This window comes from Nothoprocta perdicaria, unplaced genomic scaffold (genome assembly GCF_003342845.1).
Source record: "Nothoprocta perdicaria isolate Ctin4 unplaced genomic scaffold, notPer1 scaffold_3, whole genome shotgun sequence".
Taxonomy (NCBI): domain Eukaryota; kingdom Metazoa; phylum Chordata; class Aves; order Tinamiformes; family Tinamidae; genus Nothoprocta; species Nothoprocta perdicaria.
In genome coordinates, this window is record NW_020455532.1 from 714,818 (window position 1) to 731,569 (window position 16,752).

The following is a 16,752-nucleotide window of genomic DNA, read 5'->3' on the forward strand; positions in this document are numbered from 1 at the left end:
GTGCCCGGGCTGCGGGGAGGCTCCTGCGGAGAGCGCGGTGAGGGCAGCGCCGCGGCGCCGGCGCCCGTGACTGATCGCCGCGCTGACACCGGCACCTGTCGCGCCGCGGGGCCCGGGCGCGCGGGGGCAGGAGGCGCCGCTCTGGCCCCGCTCCCCTGGGGATCGGGAGGTGAGCGTTCCCGGGGGGTCTAGCGAGGACTGTGAGCCCCAGCCCGCGGAGCTGTCCCCGTCCCCGTGGGGCTCCTTTGCCACCGGCTGGCTGCAGTCGGGCGCAGGCAGCACCCAGGGGCGGCAGGCGCCGGCTCGGCCGCTGCTGCAGCCTCAGGCACCGCTGCAGGGCTCTGCACCCCCGGAGCGGACAGCGGTCAGCGTCCCTGCTCAGCCCGTGGCCGTGTCCCCAAGGCACAGCAGCCCGTCCCAGGAAGGCAAGGAGCCAGGAGCCACCAGGGTGACAGGGAGCTGCTGGCGTCCTGGGGACAGCGAGCGCCAGAGGGGGCTGCTCCCACCACCGCCCGTAGCACTCCCGGAGCAGGCGCATTCCCAGCCCCTCCTTGGATTCRGGGCTCCCCTGGGGCCACCCAGGGGTGCTGGGATGCCGGGTGACAGAGCAGGGCAGCGCGGGGCCCCGTCCCTTACCTGGGCTGGCGGCGCGGGCGCTCAGCGCGGGCGGCAGGGCAGCATCGCAGTGCGCGGCGCCTGGCCCGGCAGCCCCTTCTATACGGGCTGTCACGGAGCGGGATTAGTGCGGCCGCGCGGCGACGTATCCCTTACGGCGCAGGGGCCACCCCRCGTCGCCTTTCTCACCACCTGTCGCTGCTGGAGCCCGTTCAAAGGACACGCCACTGCGGCCGTCCCGCTGCGCACGGGGCCGGGACGCAAACAAACAGCAGGGGCGACGGAGCCCCGGCCAGGAGGGTGCCCTGCAGCGGGCGCTTACGGTGCTAAACGCGCGGGGTGAAAGGCCAGCGCTGCGGAGCTGCCCCCCGCTCTGCCCCCCGGCCTCGGTCCTTGCCCACAGGGCTGTTTCCAAAGGGGCCTTTGCTTGGTGAGAGCACCGCGGTGCCCCGCGGCACGGCCGCCTCCGAGCAGCGCCCRGGGGCAGCACCGGCACCTGCCCGCRGCCCTGCCCGGGATCCAGCTCCCCGGCTTTAAYTTGCGGCAAAGCCCTGGTTCTGAGACTGGGGACAGAGGCAGGAGCAGGGAGGCTCCTGCAGGACGGGGCCACGGGCACGGGCACCACGTGTGTCCAGCACCGTGTCCCGGGTCGGGAGGCGCGGGCGGCCCCACAAGCAGCGCGGGACGGGGCCACGAGGGCCCCGGGAGCTGCGGAGGCTGCAGGGCAGCCGGCCCAGGCGCCGCAGAGCCACCGCGGGCAGGGCTCGGCCGCCCCGGCGCAGCTCCAGCGGCCGCAGCCCACGCTGCTCTCCAGGCTCGGAGGAGCCCGAGCGGAGCAGCGTGTGGAGGGAAGGAAAGAGGCGGCTCTGGTCCCTTGGAGGTGCCAAGGCCAGGGCGCTGGCACAGCCGCCCTGCCCGAAGATGATTCATGTCCAGGGCTAGCCCRGGTGCCCGCCCAGCTCTCCGTGCCCGCGGAGCCAGGACTGCTCTAGACCCCTGGGGCTGAAGGAAAGCTCCGCTCGCCGGGTACGCAGCCCCCGTTGGGTGGCTCGGGTTTCTGCTGCGGGGTGAGGAGGTTATTCGAGACTCGCCGCAGGAACCTCTCGGTAACCGAGCCCAGGCCGCCCCTGCCAGCAGTGCCAGTTAAAGGATTCCCATAACAGCCTGGCAAAAGGGGAGACAGCCTCTCCGTGGGGGTCGGGCGGCCGGAATGCCAGCACGGAGCAGAGGGCGAGGAGAAGGATGGGGACCACCAGTGCCGCTCCTGTGAGCGGGGACAGCAGAGGCCACGGCGACGCGGAGCCGAGCGGCAGGACGGGGCGCTCGAGGTCAGGCACGTGCCCGGCCGTGCCGACACGTGGCACCGCTGGCCTGGCGCCAGGCCCGGCTCCCTCCGCTCAGCCAGCGGCTCCCGCGGGCGCCGGGCGCACGGGGCCCGGGCGGCTGCACCGGCACAGCCCTGCGGCGGGGCGAGCGCTGGCCCGGTGCCCCGGGGCGGGCGGCAGGGCTGAGATCAGCGCCGGGATCCCCGCTCCGGCCTCGCCAGCTGCACGGCCCGGCTCTTCCTCCGGCTCTGGCGTCGCTGGGAGCGCTCGAGCCCCGAGTCGCCCATTGGCCTCGTGGAACCAGCGACGCACGAGGCGGCCGTGYGGGGAGGGAGGCTCCGGGGTGGCCGGGATGGGCAGCGATGGGAGCAGCAAAGGTGGCGCCTCGGGCACCGGGGAAGGAGAGTCTCATTTGCACCAAGGGTCCCGACCTTGGCAATGAACCACTGCCACAAGAGGCAAAGCCGGGCAGGGAGAGCACCAGGAGAAAACTGCAGGAGGACCTGGAGCATCCTCCTTCCGAAGGGGCTGTATGGGAAAGGAGATGGGAAGCGGGATCCCAGCACCACACGCTGGGTGGGACAGGGCAGAGATGGGCACCGTGGGCAGCCCCCAGCCACGGCCACCCTCGTGCCAACGTCCCAGGAGGCCAGCGGAGGGGAAGSGACCCCTGATCCAGCGGGAGCAGCCCGGGGCAGCCATGGAGCTCGGGATAGGGCGGGATAGGTCAGCGCTCAGCGCCAGCAGACSCAAGCGACACCGTTTCACTGCATCGTCAAGTCCCGGCTCCTAACGAGGCAGGCGGGTGGCAGGGGCCAGGCTCCAGCTCTGCCTGCTGGGACAAGGCTCTCGGGGGAATTTAGCTAAGAGCAAGAAGGGATCTAAGTGCATCCGTCCCTCACCCACCAGAGATGCCCTGCTCCTGCTCTGGCCRCCCTGGGGTGCTGCAGGGAGGGCTGAGGCCCAGAGCTGCACGCGGGGAGCAGCGGCAGAGCAAGGCTGCAGTTTCTGTCGTTTCCTGCAGAAGAGCCCAGCAGCGAACAGAGCAAGAGGGAAAAGCTTAGGCGAGTGCCCCTTCCCTCCCGCAAACTGAAATAGTGGGGGGAGACGGACACATTCACGGCGCGCAGGGTAAGCAGCTCCCTGCGGCCCCGGGAGCAGGCGGCAGGTCCGGATCGGGCTGCTCGAGCACGAGAGGGGAGACGCAGAGGGGCTTCTTTCTCTCAGAGGGCACGCGGAGGTTGTCCCGGCCCAGCAGCTGCGGGAGCCCAGCAAGGTGCTCAGCACGGAGCCGCCACCCTGGCAGCGCCTGAAGGAAGTGACCTTTGGGGGATTAAACTGCAAGGCTGTGTTTTTTCCTATGCCTCTTAAGTCAAGGCTGCTGGGAAGGCTGAGCCCCGGGGTGCCCTGGCAGGGCCCCTTCAAGGTCGATCAGAGCTTTTTCCACGGTGCTGGAGGGGAAAGGAGCACAGGAGCAGGCTGGACAGRGAGGGCTTTGCAGTAGAGAACTGGCTTTTTTGACATACTGCAGTTACTGGCAGGGAGGACGATTTTCTTCCCGCCCCTGTCACAGCACCCAAGTCCTCCTAAACTCCACCGGGCAGCTCCCCAACAAGGCACAGGCCGTGACTGCACAGGAGGAAGCAGCCGATTACAGCGATGTTTCATCCTGCTTGGAAAACGTCCCCTCGGTCAGCAGGGCAAGGAGAGGTTCCTCCCTTTCCTTCGTCCCCCTCTCCTCCAGGAGCTGCTGCGCCCGCCTGGCACTAACTCACAGCCCCGACGTGCAGGGAGCAGGAGGCAGAGCCTGCGCTGGGGACAAAGCGGCACTGGAGGTGCCTCCCTTAAYGGCGAGGTAGCTCTGAAGGCCGAACRCTAAACGCTCRGGCGCTGCYGTGGGAGCAGCAGCAGCACCCCAGRYGTGGATGGGGGTCCCCRCGARGYRGCGGCTTCCCGCAGCGCAGGTAGCCCGGGGCTGCCGGCCGCCCCCGCGCGCTGCGCCGYCCCGTCCTTCGCGCCTCGGGTTCGCCGCCTTGGCGAGGCCGGCTCAGCTCAGGCCAACGCGCTTTCCGCTTACGAGATTAAAGACCGGATCTGTTAATTAACTGAGCGCCAAGAGGGGTGACGCGGGAGCAAAGGCGCTGCTTCCCCGCCCTGTAAACGGYGTGACACAAGCGCTGCCGCAGTTGCGCACGCGCAGGGGCCCCGCTGGCATCCGCGGCGCTCGGGGACTGCGGCAGCCTGCCAGGGCACAGCCACCATTCCTGCGGTGCGAGCCGGGCGCTGCCGAGGCCGGAGGGCTCCAGGGCTCCGCTGCCGGCGGTGAGGACTCGGGACACGGCCCGACTCGGGCGCACGGTCCCTGCCATGGCCAACGAAGTTTGGAATCACTCTCCTTGCCCCGCAACCAAGGGCCTGGCTGCCACCTCTTGGCGCACGTCACCGCCTCGGCCCCAGCTTCGGGCTCTGGGCAAGCCGGGGCTAGCAGGAGCACGTCCACTTACTGTGCAACGCTCCGCAGCTGCGACACGGAGCCACCAGCTCCTTCGCGCCCGCTCTTGCTCCGAGCAGCAGGATTCACAAGGAGATGCTGCAGCAAGACGAGGACAGCCAGTTTCTGGAGTCATTTTTCAATTTTTTAGAAGCCCCCGTGAGAGAACAGGGTTTGTTTGCAGAGATGAAGCCTCGGGCGAGACGAGGCAGTGAGGCAGTTAAGGTAGAGCAGACACTGCRTCGTCTCAGGAGCCTTCACCATTCCTCAAAAGCAGAGCTGTACGAAGGAAGGGCAGTTTTCAGACCACCCATGGTTTGGTGCTATTAAGAGATAACATCCATTCACAGTCAAAGGGAGATAAGCTGAACGACAACACAACCCCCTTACAAGAAAGTTATTGAGTGCAAGAGGGACAACAAGCATGTGCAAACCAGGCTTTGGTGTGAGATCCCAGCCCTGGGTGACCAGCATGGTGCCCAGGTCTCCCCCCAGACCAGCCCAACACCCCACGGCTCCGCTCCTCGGGCTGGCCACCAGTTGTTGGGGTTTTTCTCCCCTTTTCCCTTCCCATTCAGGAACCTCAGCCAGAATCTACCTTGGCTCTAGCTGGAAAACAGACTGTCCCCGGGCTATCTGGCAAGGCACCAAGCACGCTAGGCCCCTAGCTACGCGGTTGTCACAACCCGAGCTGCACACACTTTAACCTTTATGCTTTCCACGGCGAAAGAAGCCGCTTTCCCCAGCCAAGGCCTGTCCCTTCTCCAGGAAACTCTACCCCGGGCTAAAAGGAGGCGCGAGGGCTCCCGGGCGCGGAGCAGCTCCCCGGCCRCGCTGTAACACAAGCCGGGCAGCCCCGCTGCGCCGCTGGGGACCGAGCCCGGCCACGGAGTCACCGGCTTAACTGCTTCTCTCAGCACTCAGGACTTCCCCGGCGCGCCGTCCTCGTGCTGCGGCGGGGCCGCGCGAGGTGACRGCGCTGGCGAGAGCGGGGAGCGCCCAGCGCGGGGGCCGCGTGACGGGGTGCTCAGCAGGACCGCGCGTTGGTGGCGGAGGATTCACCAGGAAATTCCGAAGGACCCTCCGGAGCACCGGGAGGGCGGGAACATCCTGGACATGCCCAGGGCCCGTACGGCGAAGGCAGGCGGGGAGCTCTGCTGGTGGCCTCAGCCTCGCGTGGGGCTGCGCGATACACTCCTGGTCACAACAGCAGGGAAGGGAACGAGACCTGGAGCCGGGCGATGGACAGCTGCTCGAGGCTTTTRGCAAGAGCCCCCCTTAGCAGCTAGCAAGGGCTTCTTTCAACTCCCAGCCACCTTTAAAGATAAAATCCTGGAAAATAACAGCTTCCTTTTAGCCCCAGCTCCATTCAGAGTTCAACAATTTGCTTCGGTGATAACTGAAGAGAAAGAGCATCGATTTAGTACTAGAATTTCATCCAGCTCTGCTTCTTGATTCCCTCTAGCTCTCGCCTCTCCTCCTGCCAAGGCAACCTAATAAAGGTAAYGAGGTCGGAGCTCTTGTATAAAGGCTTGGTTGCAAAACCCACCAGTGGCTCYTTCCGCAGGAACACAGGGTTGCGTCAGCTCCTCAGCCTCCTCCGCTGAAGGCACATGCTAGCAAAGCTGCCTTTGGTTAAGTCCAGTCTACCGCTCTGGTCTTACAACTTTATTGTCCCATTTCTACTCTACTGATGGGGGAAAGAAAAAAAGCATCTGCCCCTATTCTGTTATTCACTACTGAAGCCATAAGAATCCCTTACTTTGCTGATACTCGGCTCTTCCAGGACCTTGCTCACACACTGGTCAAGCTGAGGYAGTTTTTCCCACATGTCAACACTTTCCTCCTAACAAGGAGGGCAGATTGCACTAACCACACTGCAGGGCAGCTCAGGAGACTGCGGAGCAATTCCTGACAGCTCTGCTGAGTGTCTTGTATCCCTGTACAGCCCAGGGACTTGACGCTCCCTTTCACCAAGTTTGCAGTGTATGAGGAATACAAGAGGCAGGGCTCGCAGTAGGAGGTAATGTCTTTTCTTAGACCAAGCGATACTGCTGGAAAACCCTGACAAGCCGTCAGACATACAAGCCCATCCTCAAGTCCCAGACAGCAGCCATGTAGGGCGCTCATGGCAATCCAGCTGCTCCATCATTCACAGATCAATATCTGCTCCAGCCCGGCAGCCTCGTTATCCTGCTTGCCTTTACATTCTTCTCGCTCATCAGCGGCCAGGCTTCCCTGCCTCTCCACAAGTGTTTGCTGCTCCTGCTGCCTGGTCCATTACCCGCAGCGCTCCCCGGGACCGGGGCTCCAGGCTGCACCAGAACCGCTCCTTCCCCGGGCAGGAAGGACCTCTGAGGTTCCTTTCTGAGGTTCCTCACGTGCAATAGCCCCACGGGGACAGCAATAGGCTTCAAGACTGCAGAAAAACCTGCATGGATGCAGACAGATTCACGCAGATGTGAAAAGGATGCTTGCGAAGTCTCTCTCAGTCCAGCTGTTCTTGCTAACTGCACTTCAGCCTGTCAAAGCTGCCTGTGGTTTACAGCCCTTTGGGGAGGGCTGTTGCTGATATTCCCTCAGTTACTCCCAGCTCAGCCGCATGGGACCCCTAGTCAAGTCTGCAACCTGCAGCTGAGCCCTTCTGCACAACTCAACCCATCCTTCAGGACCACTCCTGCCACAGCCCTTTAATTCTGTTCCTGCAAAGATCCTCAAGAGAAGAAAGGAAAAGCTGCAACTAACTGGGGCATTAAAGTCTCATCTCCCAGGCTGCCTTCCTGTTAGAGGGTCCATTCCCCTTTTAGCACCAACACGCTCACACAAAAGACCTTTTCTCCCATGCTTCTTACATTCCCACTGCACAACAGTTCTTGCACTTACAGTGGGGATGATTTGCTCTTTTAATCCTGTCAGAGCTGGGGCTTCAAGGGACTGGTGCCCATTGAAACCCAAAACACTCGTACAGAATACACATTTCTTGCTCACTGCTGGTTGTCACCTGCAGCTGCTTTTCACTGCACTGTATTCTTGGTGCACTGTATTCTTGGGAAGAATTCCTGCAAGAAAAGTCATCTTCAGATACAATAAATACTAATCTTTGAAGATTGCCTTCATCATCTCCTATTAGGGGACAGTAGCAGCAAAACAGTAGCAGTTGGTTGACACACTTCACTTGGATGATAGCAAAGCTCCTCTCTTCTCTACCCAAAATAAACCAAGAACAAAAGGTCACCAAGGGCAAGAACATCCGATATCTAGGTAACCAAACAGAGAAAACAAGAGGAAATGTTTTCCAATAAACATCAAACAAGAAASAGTTCACCCAGGTGAACAAGTTGAYAATCCAKTTTCCCACGTTTTAATCTCTTCCAGACAGCTCCATTCCACAATGAACAGCCCAACTTGCAACAGTTCCAGCAAGAGACAGACCCATAAACTTAATTCACAGGGAGAGTCGGCACCTCAGTGCCACTACAGCCATGACAAGCCCAGCAAGGTAACAAAGCTGTAACTCTGCYAAGCCTGAGAGCTCTCATTCTTTCATCCAAGGGCTCCAAGTGCAGCTTAAAACAATTTTTGCACCACGCAAGCAGCTCCACACGATCACTTACATTAGTGGAGCAAGTACCAGCAATACAGACATGTCAGAGGGCAGCAGTAGTGCCCAACGCAGATGACTAAAATCCAGAGCATCATTTGAAGTGGCATTCTTGGCCCCTTTTTGGGCACTCTCCCTCTAATTGGTTTAACATTCTTGTTAAGAGAACACAAGGAAAGCCTATCACAACACCAAGATAAAACATTCTTAGTCCTTAAAAATCTAAATACARTCACCACTTTGTGATGCTCAAAGTTTTGTCCTCCAGCATTGGGTCTATATTTAGCCATTCTCGTTGCGCTAGACTGGTTAGGAGGACACAATATATCTTTAGCCAACATGACTGCACTGGCATGAGCAGGGGACGCAGCTAACAGCAAGAGTTATTTGCCAGTTAACCGCTTCCCCAAATAGAATGACTTCAGCTATAAAACAGCAGAAGGTTTAATGCTGCAGTATGCACAGGGAACTTCTTTAAAGTGGGGGCAAGGTTCATATTAGCATTTACCAAAACATCAATAAAAAGGTCACACTTGCAATATGCTGGCTTGGAAGGGCTCGTGTCACTTACACAATTCACATTTAATACATATGAGGCTAACAAATTTGAAAGCCCTAGTTGGGTGTAGGAAGTCAAGGCAGCTCTTCCAGGTGCACATGTCCTTGTAGGTCGGCTGGGTGCCCTTTGCTGAAGTCTCTTCTGCAGGGAAGGGATCATGCCCACTAGCAAGGTGGTGATCAAATTAAGAATTTTTATTTAGTTCGGGTACACAATAGTTGTATACAATATCAAAACCTGGTTTAGTCTTTAGAGAGTAAGATGTCTAGGTGTGAAGCAAGCCATGGACTTGATAGCACGGTCTCTATGCTGTGCCTCAGTCATCTGCCTCAGGTGGAGTTAAACTATTTGATACAAGAATAACGGAGCCAAGTTGTGAGAGTGAGGAGTCGTGTAAAAACAACTGCTCCCTCTGTGCCCACCAAGAGGACAGAGGGAGATAGGCTCCCTCTCCCACATCAATGCACATCAGCACCGGAATCTGTCTGAGAAATTGGGAGACTTCGGCATGGTCAGCGGCTGCTCACTGGGTTTCACTTCTACACTGCGGTATTTGCGGATGGGGTTTGCCTTGTGAACCTGCAAAAATGAAGGACAAAATTAAGAAAAAGGCTGCAGTTACACTGAAGCCCAAGCATGCAGGCTAACCACGAGTGCGATGCAGCTATGGCATCTGTCTACAAGACTGTCACGCTGCCTGGGGCACTCAAACGAGCTGCCRGGAGCATGCAAGACATGCTTTAGGGTTTTGGGCTTCTGCAGGGYGCTCAAGTTATTTTGCTACAAGAGTTGGATGTGTAAAGCCGAGAAAACTTATCAACAGCCTCAGCAGAGATAGTTTTTGATCATTTTGCTTATTTAAGACCATTTGTAAGGTCAATGAGAAGTGACCTTGCTACAAGAAAGACTAGGAAATCATAACACACCCCAAAACTGACATTAATTCTTTTAATATCTCTTTGGCTTACATTACAATCTCTATTCAAACAGCTCACTTACCAATTCCTGTCTTAGTTTTGCAAGTTCTTCCTTCTCACGCTCCTCATCTCGCTGCCTGGCCTCTTCTTGAAGCCTCTCCCTCTTGGCTTCCAGGTTTGCCARTCGTTTCTCAAACTCTTGCCGCTCTTTAGCCCTTTTCTCTGTTGCCAGCTCAAAGCCTTCAGGAACTACGGAACCAGAAAGGCTCTCTAAGTTTGGAAATAGAGGGGATAACATTGGTGCAAAGACAGTCAGGTAAAGCAGTGCAATAGTAGTGTMATTTGGAAGCCTCCCTCTGGAGCATTTCACACTGCAGGGTTGTTAGTAGACATCACTGTGGTTCTGAGGAACAGCTTAAGCCCAAGTGAGAAGCCCTAGTGCAGACATTACCTGTCTTGGGGATTGTGGCAGCTCCTTGTGTGACAATAATTAGCACAAACAAGGTTTTCTGTATGCTATGAAGTTTCCTGCTCATGTAAACTAAGCTGGAGATGCCTCCATCTCATTCCAAATGGGAAGGAAAGAGCAAAGGCTGCTGCAGAAGTGCCAGCTGCCTCTGCAGGGAGCACCTTGCAAGCTGCAAACCGCTACCCCAAGCTCAGGCACATCAATCACGTGCCAATTAGGGCATAGCTGTTAACACAGCTGCCAGGTTAGTGCACAGGGAGGCAGCAAAGAGGAAGCTCCCCTGTTCCCCAGGGACAGGCTGTTGGGGGTTAGGTGATCAAGTGCACAGCAATATTGGCTGTGCTGATAAAGAGGTGGCAGCCAAGTTTAAGCATCATTTAATTGCATCAGTTCTAAATTACCAGCCAAGCCTGCGTAGTAAGTACTCCACCTGATAGCAGCTTATTCTCCTTTTTGGGCACAAAAGGCTCCTGGTACACCACTGTGTTGGGTCGAGCTTTAAAACACGCTGCCTCTTTCTGTCTTTTCAAGTCTTCTTCAAGCTGCATAGGAAGAGAGCCTTTCAAATGTCTGGCATAACCAAAACACCATCTCCCCACCCCAGACTTCAGCTCTCCCAACACTGGAAAAGCCGCTTTCATTTCAAATTAAATCACTTGCAAATAAAGTGATATTAAAGTCAAGAGAGATTTCACTCTGCCTGTCATTTACTTTTGCCAAAGATGACCTGAATAACAGCATCAGCTCTCAAAGCAGAATATTTTTCAGATCTTCATCATAGATTCCATATGAAAAAAGCTGTGCATTATTCATATGTCAATACATCTTAAAGCACAGAAACACAGCAAAGGGATCCAGCTGCACATAACTGCTCTCTAGAAAACACCCCATAGCTGGTTCAGGCAGTTGTGGCAAATTCCATCACTTACCATAAAGGGAGAAAACAAAATTGGCAACCCTCTAAATCCTGTAACATAAGGCTCTCGTCAAAAACAAAACAATGCACCGTTCAAGCCAAGCCCCAGATCCTGATTAAGCTCAAGCAGGGCACTTCCTGAAGTGCAGCACAGCTCTAATKAGCTACTTTAAGGCTGTTCGTAGCTGCTATCCTTTTCAACCTACCTGCTGTTTCCAATTCTGCAGCTTGGCAGCTCCCCGTTCATCAATCTGCAGATTGAAGGGCTCGGGCTGAGTTGGGTTTTTGACCTTTTTTTCCGGCAGCCTGACACAGTCAAAGTAAGGCAGAGGCAGGGCCTTAAATTTTGGCACCTGAAAGAAACAACTTGAAATACGTTTTGCCCTTTTCTCAAAGGCATGTAGCTTTGGAAGCTTAACAAGCAACAGCAAGAGGCAATCCCTAGCAACACCCTTTTTATTTAAGGGGTAGAATCCACAGTATTTCTCAGTTCTCACCTCTTCCTTCTGCAATTCCTCTATTTTTTTCTCTTTCTGTAGTAGCCTCTCTCTGTCACGAGAATCGAAAGAGAAGGGGCAAACTTCCACATGCCGCTGCTCTGGCATTTTAGGTTTGAAGGGCACTCCATAATGTGGCATAGGGTTAGCTTTGATCACAGGAACCACCTCCTTTTCCTAAAGGAATATTAGGGTTAGAATCTGACATTCTTAAAGGTGAAAAGATTTTTGCAAAAAGACTACTGCTCCTGCTATACAATACTATGACTGCCAGAGTCTCTTTAGCAAGGGCCACAGACAGTGCCAAGAGAACACTCTGAACACTACAAAACAAGTAATTAAGCATTATTTTATAAGGATCCTGAACTACATACAAGTTTTTTGCCTTTCCAAAACACAATTCATTCTTGTACTCATCCAAGTTAGACCATAAGACTGTATTCAGGGTAGTTACCTTTTCCTCATCTTTGCTAGGCATTCGTGTTCTGTTCTTCAAGGTGAAGGCTGGAGATCTGGGGACTGTAACAGGAAGTGCTTTCTTCTCTGGAACACCCTGTGCAGAGAAGCAAGAAGTCACCCAAAACTAAATATCAAAATCCAAAAAAAAAAAAACCAAAAAAAACCACCTCCCACCAAACTATAAAGCAACCACTCAATAYAACACTGTGCATTCACTGCAGTCCTTATGTAAGGAAAAAACAGGTCCACAAAAGGTTATTAAACACAACACAGGCAGAAACATTCGAAGTCTAACTGCCCCTCAGTCCTGTGTTCCTAATTCTGAAGCATTACTAACTTCTTACCACCACATCCTCCAAGATTTTAGTTGGACACGGCCTGGAATGAAACTCAAAATGCTCTTCCTCTGGCTGCTTCTTATTCTCACGCTCTTGAATCCTCTTTTCTATTTCGAGCTCAAAGCCAACAGGCTGTGTAAGTTCCTTGACAGGGGGTTTCTTGGGTAGGATTGGTCCACCCTCTAAAATTTTGGGATCCAGCTCCCTTGCTCTGAATTTGTACCTATCGGGGGGGGGGGGCAGGTGGGGAGAGAGAAAGGTGTAGGGAAAAAAGAGGCCGTCATTATACATTGCACATAAGATGCAGCTTCTATCAAGCGGTCTCTCTAAGCATAAAACAACTGTCAGATTGCCAGATTCAGAAGCAGTCATGTTACCTAGATATAATGTGAAATTCTTGTTAATTAACTTTTTAGAAAAGCAAGACCTTGACAAATACTTTCTTGGAAATCCACAATGTTTGGCTATAGCAGAATTTAGAATTTCAAACTGTGTGCAGGCAGAACTGTTGTACTGAGTTAGCTTTGGACATTGTACTCAGTCAAAAAAGCTGTTCCAAGAGCACCTCCTTCAAAATGAATTGGTTACTTTTACGTCCTTATGTTCAATACCAGAGCCTTGTACACAAAAGCTTAAATAATGTCACTGTCTTTATACTACTATTTTTTTTAAACAAAGAGTGTTCCTGAGAAGTGGTWTTTGGCATGTGAAAGGGGGATTTCCAGGGTGTGGTACACTTCTCTGAGAAATAAGTCAAGCTTTACTCACTGCTGCATTTTCTCCAATTCCTCTGCTTCCAATTCTGCTGAACTTTTGCAAGTGGCAGGTCTGAAGCGATGCTTTGTTTGCAGCATGGGTGTTTTAGGGTGTGTAAGCCGAGTCTTCGGCTGCTTTCCTGGAACTGGGCCTATGAATTCAAGTCACAGACTAGCAGTTAACACTAAGACYTGCAATAGGCTCAGAAAGTTTGCTCAGTACAATAGCTAAAGCACCTTTCTTGTTCTGTCACCATCTCTGTGGACAAGCTGCTGGCTAGACACAGCCAAAACCACTCACCTTCATCAGACTTCCTGCTCCTCAAGTGGTAACGAGAGGGTGTGCGTTTTTGGAATGCTTCTACCTGCTGAGCAAGGGACACATATTCGGATGGCGTTTCTTCAAGTTTTCTTTTGTTTCCCTGGGAGAGATTGAACGGCTTGGGGACAGTGGGTCCCTTTGGCACTCGAACCTGGAGACAAGAATTACAGTCAGTACAGTCATTTAGTAACAACATGCTTCAGTGTCACTTCCTTTCCTCATTGAGGCACATTCTGTCCCTTCCCCTTATTTAGGGGTGGATAAATAACTTTGTCTAATGTTGTGTTAACTGCCTAAGCATGCCCAGGTTAGTCCTATCAGACTGTATTAAACAGATTGAAGCTTGAMGTGCAATGACTGGAAGGCCTAATATGAACAGACCCTTTATTCCAAGAGAATCCTTTTAAAGTCTTGCATCAGCACAGATTTGCAATAAGCTAACAGGTATCTATGTGCAACATGCTTTCTCCCGTGTATCTGCCAGCTGAATAGGTTACCAGCATCGTATAGGTTGCAAGAGCAGCAAGGAGGTGTCAAGAATTAATGGCACACTGGCAATGCTCTGGCCCTCACCGGAGAAGGAGGATGTTTCCTCAGTATTGCTGCAAAATCCACTTCCTTGTATTCCTTCCCAGGCTGGCTTTCCGCGTGTTGTTTAATCCTCTCCTCTGTGCAGAAGTGGAAGTCAACTGGCTTTGTTACTTGACCAATAGTTCTCTTCACAGGTTGTCCTAAAGAAGGAGAGTATGTAAGGCCTGGAAGCCTTTTTCGTATATGTGCATCTGATGGGGAAGGGCTGAAAAAAGGAATTTAATTTCTAATAACTTGGGCAGATTTTGGTCAACTAATCTACAATCTTTCAAAGTATATCAAAATAGAATTTAGTTTCCAGGCATTTGGGGGCTGATGCATATGAAAGCCACCTAAGCTTTGATACTTAGTGTGCTGCACTCACCAGCTGAGCCCAGTACAGCTTCAACCTGAAATTCAGCTCAAGCTCACCTGTGCCAGCAATAGCTGCTTTCAGAGACTCCTCATTTTTCTTCCGTAGCTCCATTACCTCTCGCTGCAATTGCTGCATCTTTTCCAGCTCCTGCTCCTCTGTACTTTTCAGCTTGCCAGAGAGATTGGTCCTCCTGCAGAAACATGTTARAGTTAAAGTAAATACATGTGTCCTAATTTCACTGACTTATTAAGCATGATGCKAATGCAAAGGAACACACCTACCTCTGACTTCACTGCAGAAACAGTCATGTTAAAAACAATTATTTTTTTAATTGTTTGCTTAAGAAAGCTGACAGCTAACTACGACCTTGCATACCCATTTGCTGCATGCACGCTTCAGCATTAGCAAGAACATATTTTTCCTCCAAATTAAAAGCAAAAGTTTTTCTTTGCACAAGTTGAGTTAATGAAGGACATTTTAATGCTAGCATTGTTGTCTAATCTGAAGTTTACTAAATGTGAAAGCATGAGGTGCTAAGCAGGAAATACTTTAGGTCAGGTTGTCACCAAGATCATCTGCGATCACAAAGACAAGCCTTGGTTACAGGAAAGCTACATACTTCAACATTGTTGGCGTCATGGGCATGGTCAGTTTGCTCTTCCCTCGTCCTGGGGAGTGGTCAGGATTCTGCAAGGGCTCTGTCTTTGCAGCTACCTCCATCGCTTTCTCTCTGCTGCTAGAACTAAGTTGTTAACAAGTTGTTATAGCAAAGCACTGTAGCTGTACTTCAAACGAAAGACCACCTGCAGCTCTCACCACCACACAGAACCTCCCCARCGCCTGGCAAAGTTCTACAACATTCCAGAAACTAGGCATAGATCACCTACTTTTCCTAGTCTAAGGTTGCTAGTTACCAGGTTCAGAAACAAAGCTTTTCTGGATAGGTGTTCATAAACYAGAACCTAGCAAAACTTTTCAATAATTCCCTGCAGTGAGATTTCCTGACCTCATGTTTATCATCATACGATATCTCGGTGCTTAAGGTAATTTGGGAAACTTTCTAGCTGTGATTCTTTCATCACCAGTGACTGTCTGATGAAGTCCTGACGGACAAGTTACATTGGGTTTAAAGCTAGCAGAACAGACTGAGAACAGAGTTTAAGAAACCCAAGCTTATTTCAATCACATCTCCASCTCCAAATAGATTATTTCTTTTAGGTCTTACAGACATTTCTTCTCAATGAAAGCAGTATCAGGAATTGAATCTGTCACCTCCCGTACCACCTCTTCCACACTGTCTCTTTGAGAGCCCCTCTCAGCCATGGGAAAATACTTTCAAAAGAAGCAGTTGTATTCCTTTTCCCAGCCCCAAGCTGAAGGATCAGGGACATACATTTTCATTTTTTTAACTGGTGGAATCTCCTCGTTATTATCCGAGGCAACAGCATTTCTCTCCACTTTGATTTTAGCCAGGTGTTTGCGTTGTTGTGTTTTCCTCTGCTTTGTAGCCTGTCTTCTACCCGCTCTAGAGAGTGRCAGAAAAGAGAGGTCAGTTTTCCCACAGGGCTAAGCAGACTCACCACCYCTATCATACTTTCCACGAGTGCATCGCCAATAGCTTGAGTTTTACAATGCAGAATTGTAAAGGACCTGCTTAGTTACACTGCCAGCAACCTTCACACAAACTGACTGCAAGTATTTCACCTTTGAGGAGCCTCTACAGGAGCAGCAGCTCTCCAGCTCGTCAGAGATCCAACAATATTCTGTGGAACCACATTGACTGGCATATGTTCCATTTCATCGTCCTCCACATCGTGGCTTTCACCTGAAAACAGCAACAAGGATCAGCTGTACGTGCAGAAATGCTAAAGCAAAGCTACATGAGAACTTGCTAGGCAGCAGTCTATGAAGATGGCCTCTAGAAAGCCAGGTGGAGTGCTTTAGTTCTAGTAAAAAAAAAAGAGATTTCAATGCTCCCCTCATGCTTTCAACTTACCTATTATTCCTTGTGACGTGACAGAAAGCAGTGGACTATCAGGCTTTGAAAAAGCAGGGCTATTTTGCAAGACTTTTGTCAGATTTTCTGCAGGAGGGACATTTTCTAGATTGGCTTGTTGATCTAGAAGGAAAGAGAGATTTTTGCTATACATCCCATGTTAGGAATCTCTAACAATACCACTGGATAACATTAGGTTGCTAATAAAAATCACCTGCCAAGTTACAGATCACAATTAGGTAAATATAAAAAAAACTGCATGATGATTGATGCAGTTAATATCATGACTAACCCAGCTGCACAGAAACCAGGCCCAAAACACAGCACAGCAGCCTTCATCCAAATGAAAAACAAATCAATGAGCTGCAAACAACTCACCAAACCAGGCATCCGCATTGTGCACATCATCGTCACTCAGCGATCCAAAGTTGATACAAGGGTTTGGGACGTCAAAAGAATAGCGAGATTCCGGGCGAGACATCTCCACCTTCGCGTCCCCGGCGTCCTTCGCTTGCACCGCTCCAGTCCTYTAGAGAAATAGCATCG

At 52.7% G+C, this 16,752-nt stretch overlaps 1 protein-coding gene across 4 annotated transcripts; it reads right to left on the reverse strand.

Annotated features, from left to right (window-relative positions):
• Positions 1 to 8,764: 8,764 nt before the first annotated feature.
• TPX2 (TPX2, microtubule nucleation factor) lies at positions 8,765 to 16,752 on the reverse strand. Of its 4 annotated transcripts, none has more exon segments than XM_026042212.1 (16): positions 8,765 to 9,170; positions 9,591 to 9,778; positions 10,408 to 10,519; positions 11,100 to 11,246; positions 11,391 to 11,567; positions 11,845 to 11,943; positions 12,194 to 12,410; positions 12,956 to 13,094; positions 13,244 to 13,415; positions 13,838 to 13,995; positions 14,267 to 14,400; positions 14,830 to 14,952; positions 15,604 to 15,735; positions 15,915 to 16,035; positions 16,207 to 16,329; positions 16,585 to 16,752. In XM_026042212.1, coding segments are annotated over 16 exon segments (2,319 nt in total). In that variant the 5' UTR covers positions 16,751 to 16,752; the 3' UTR covers positions 8,765 to 9,059.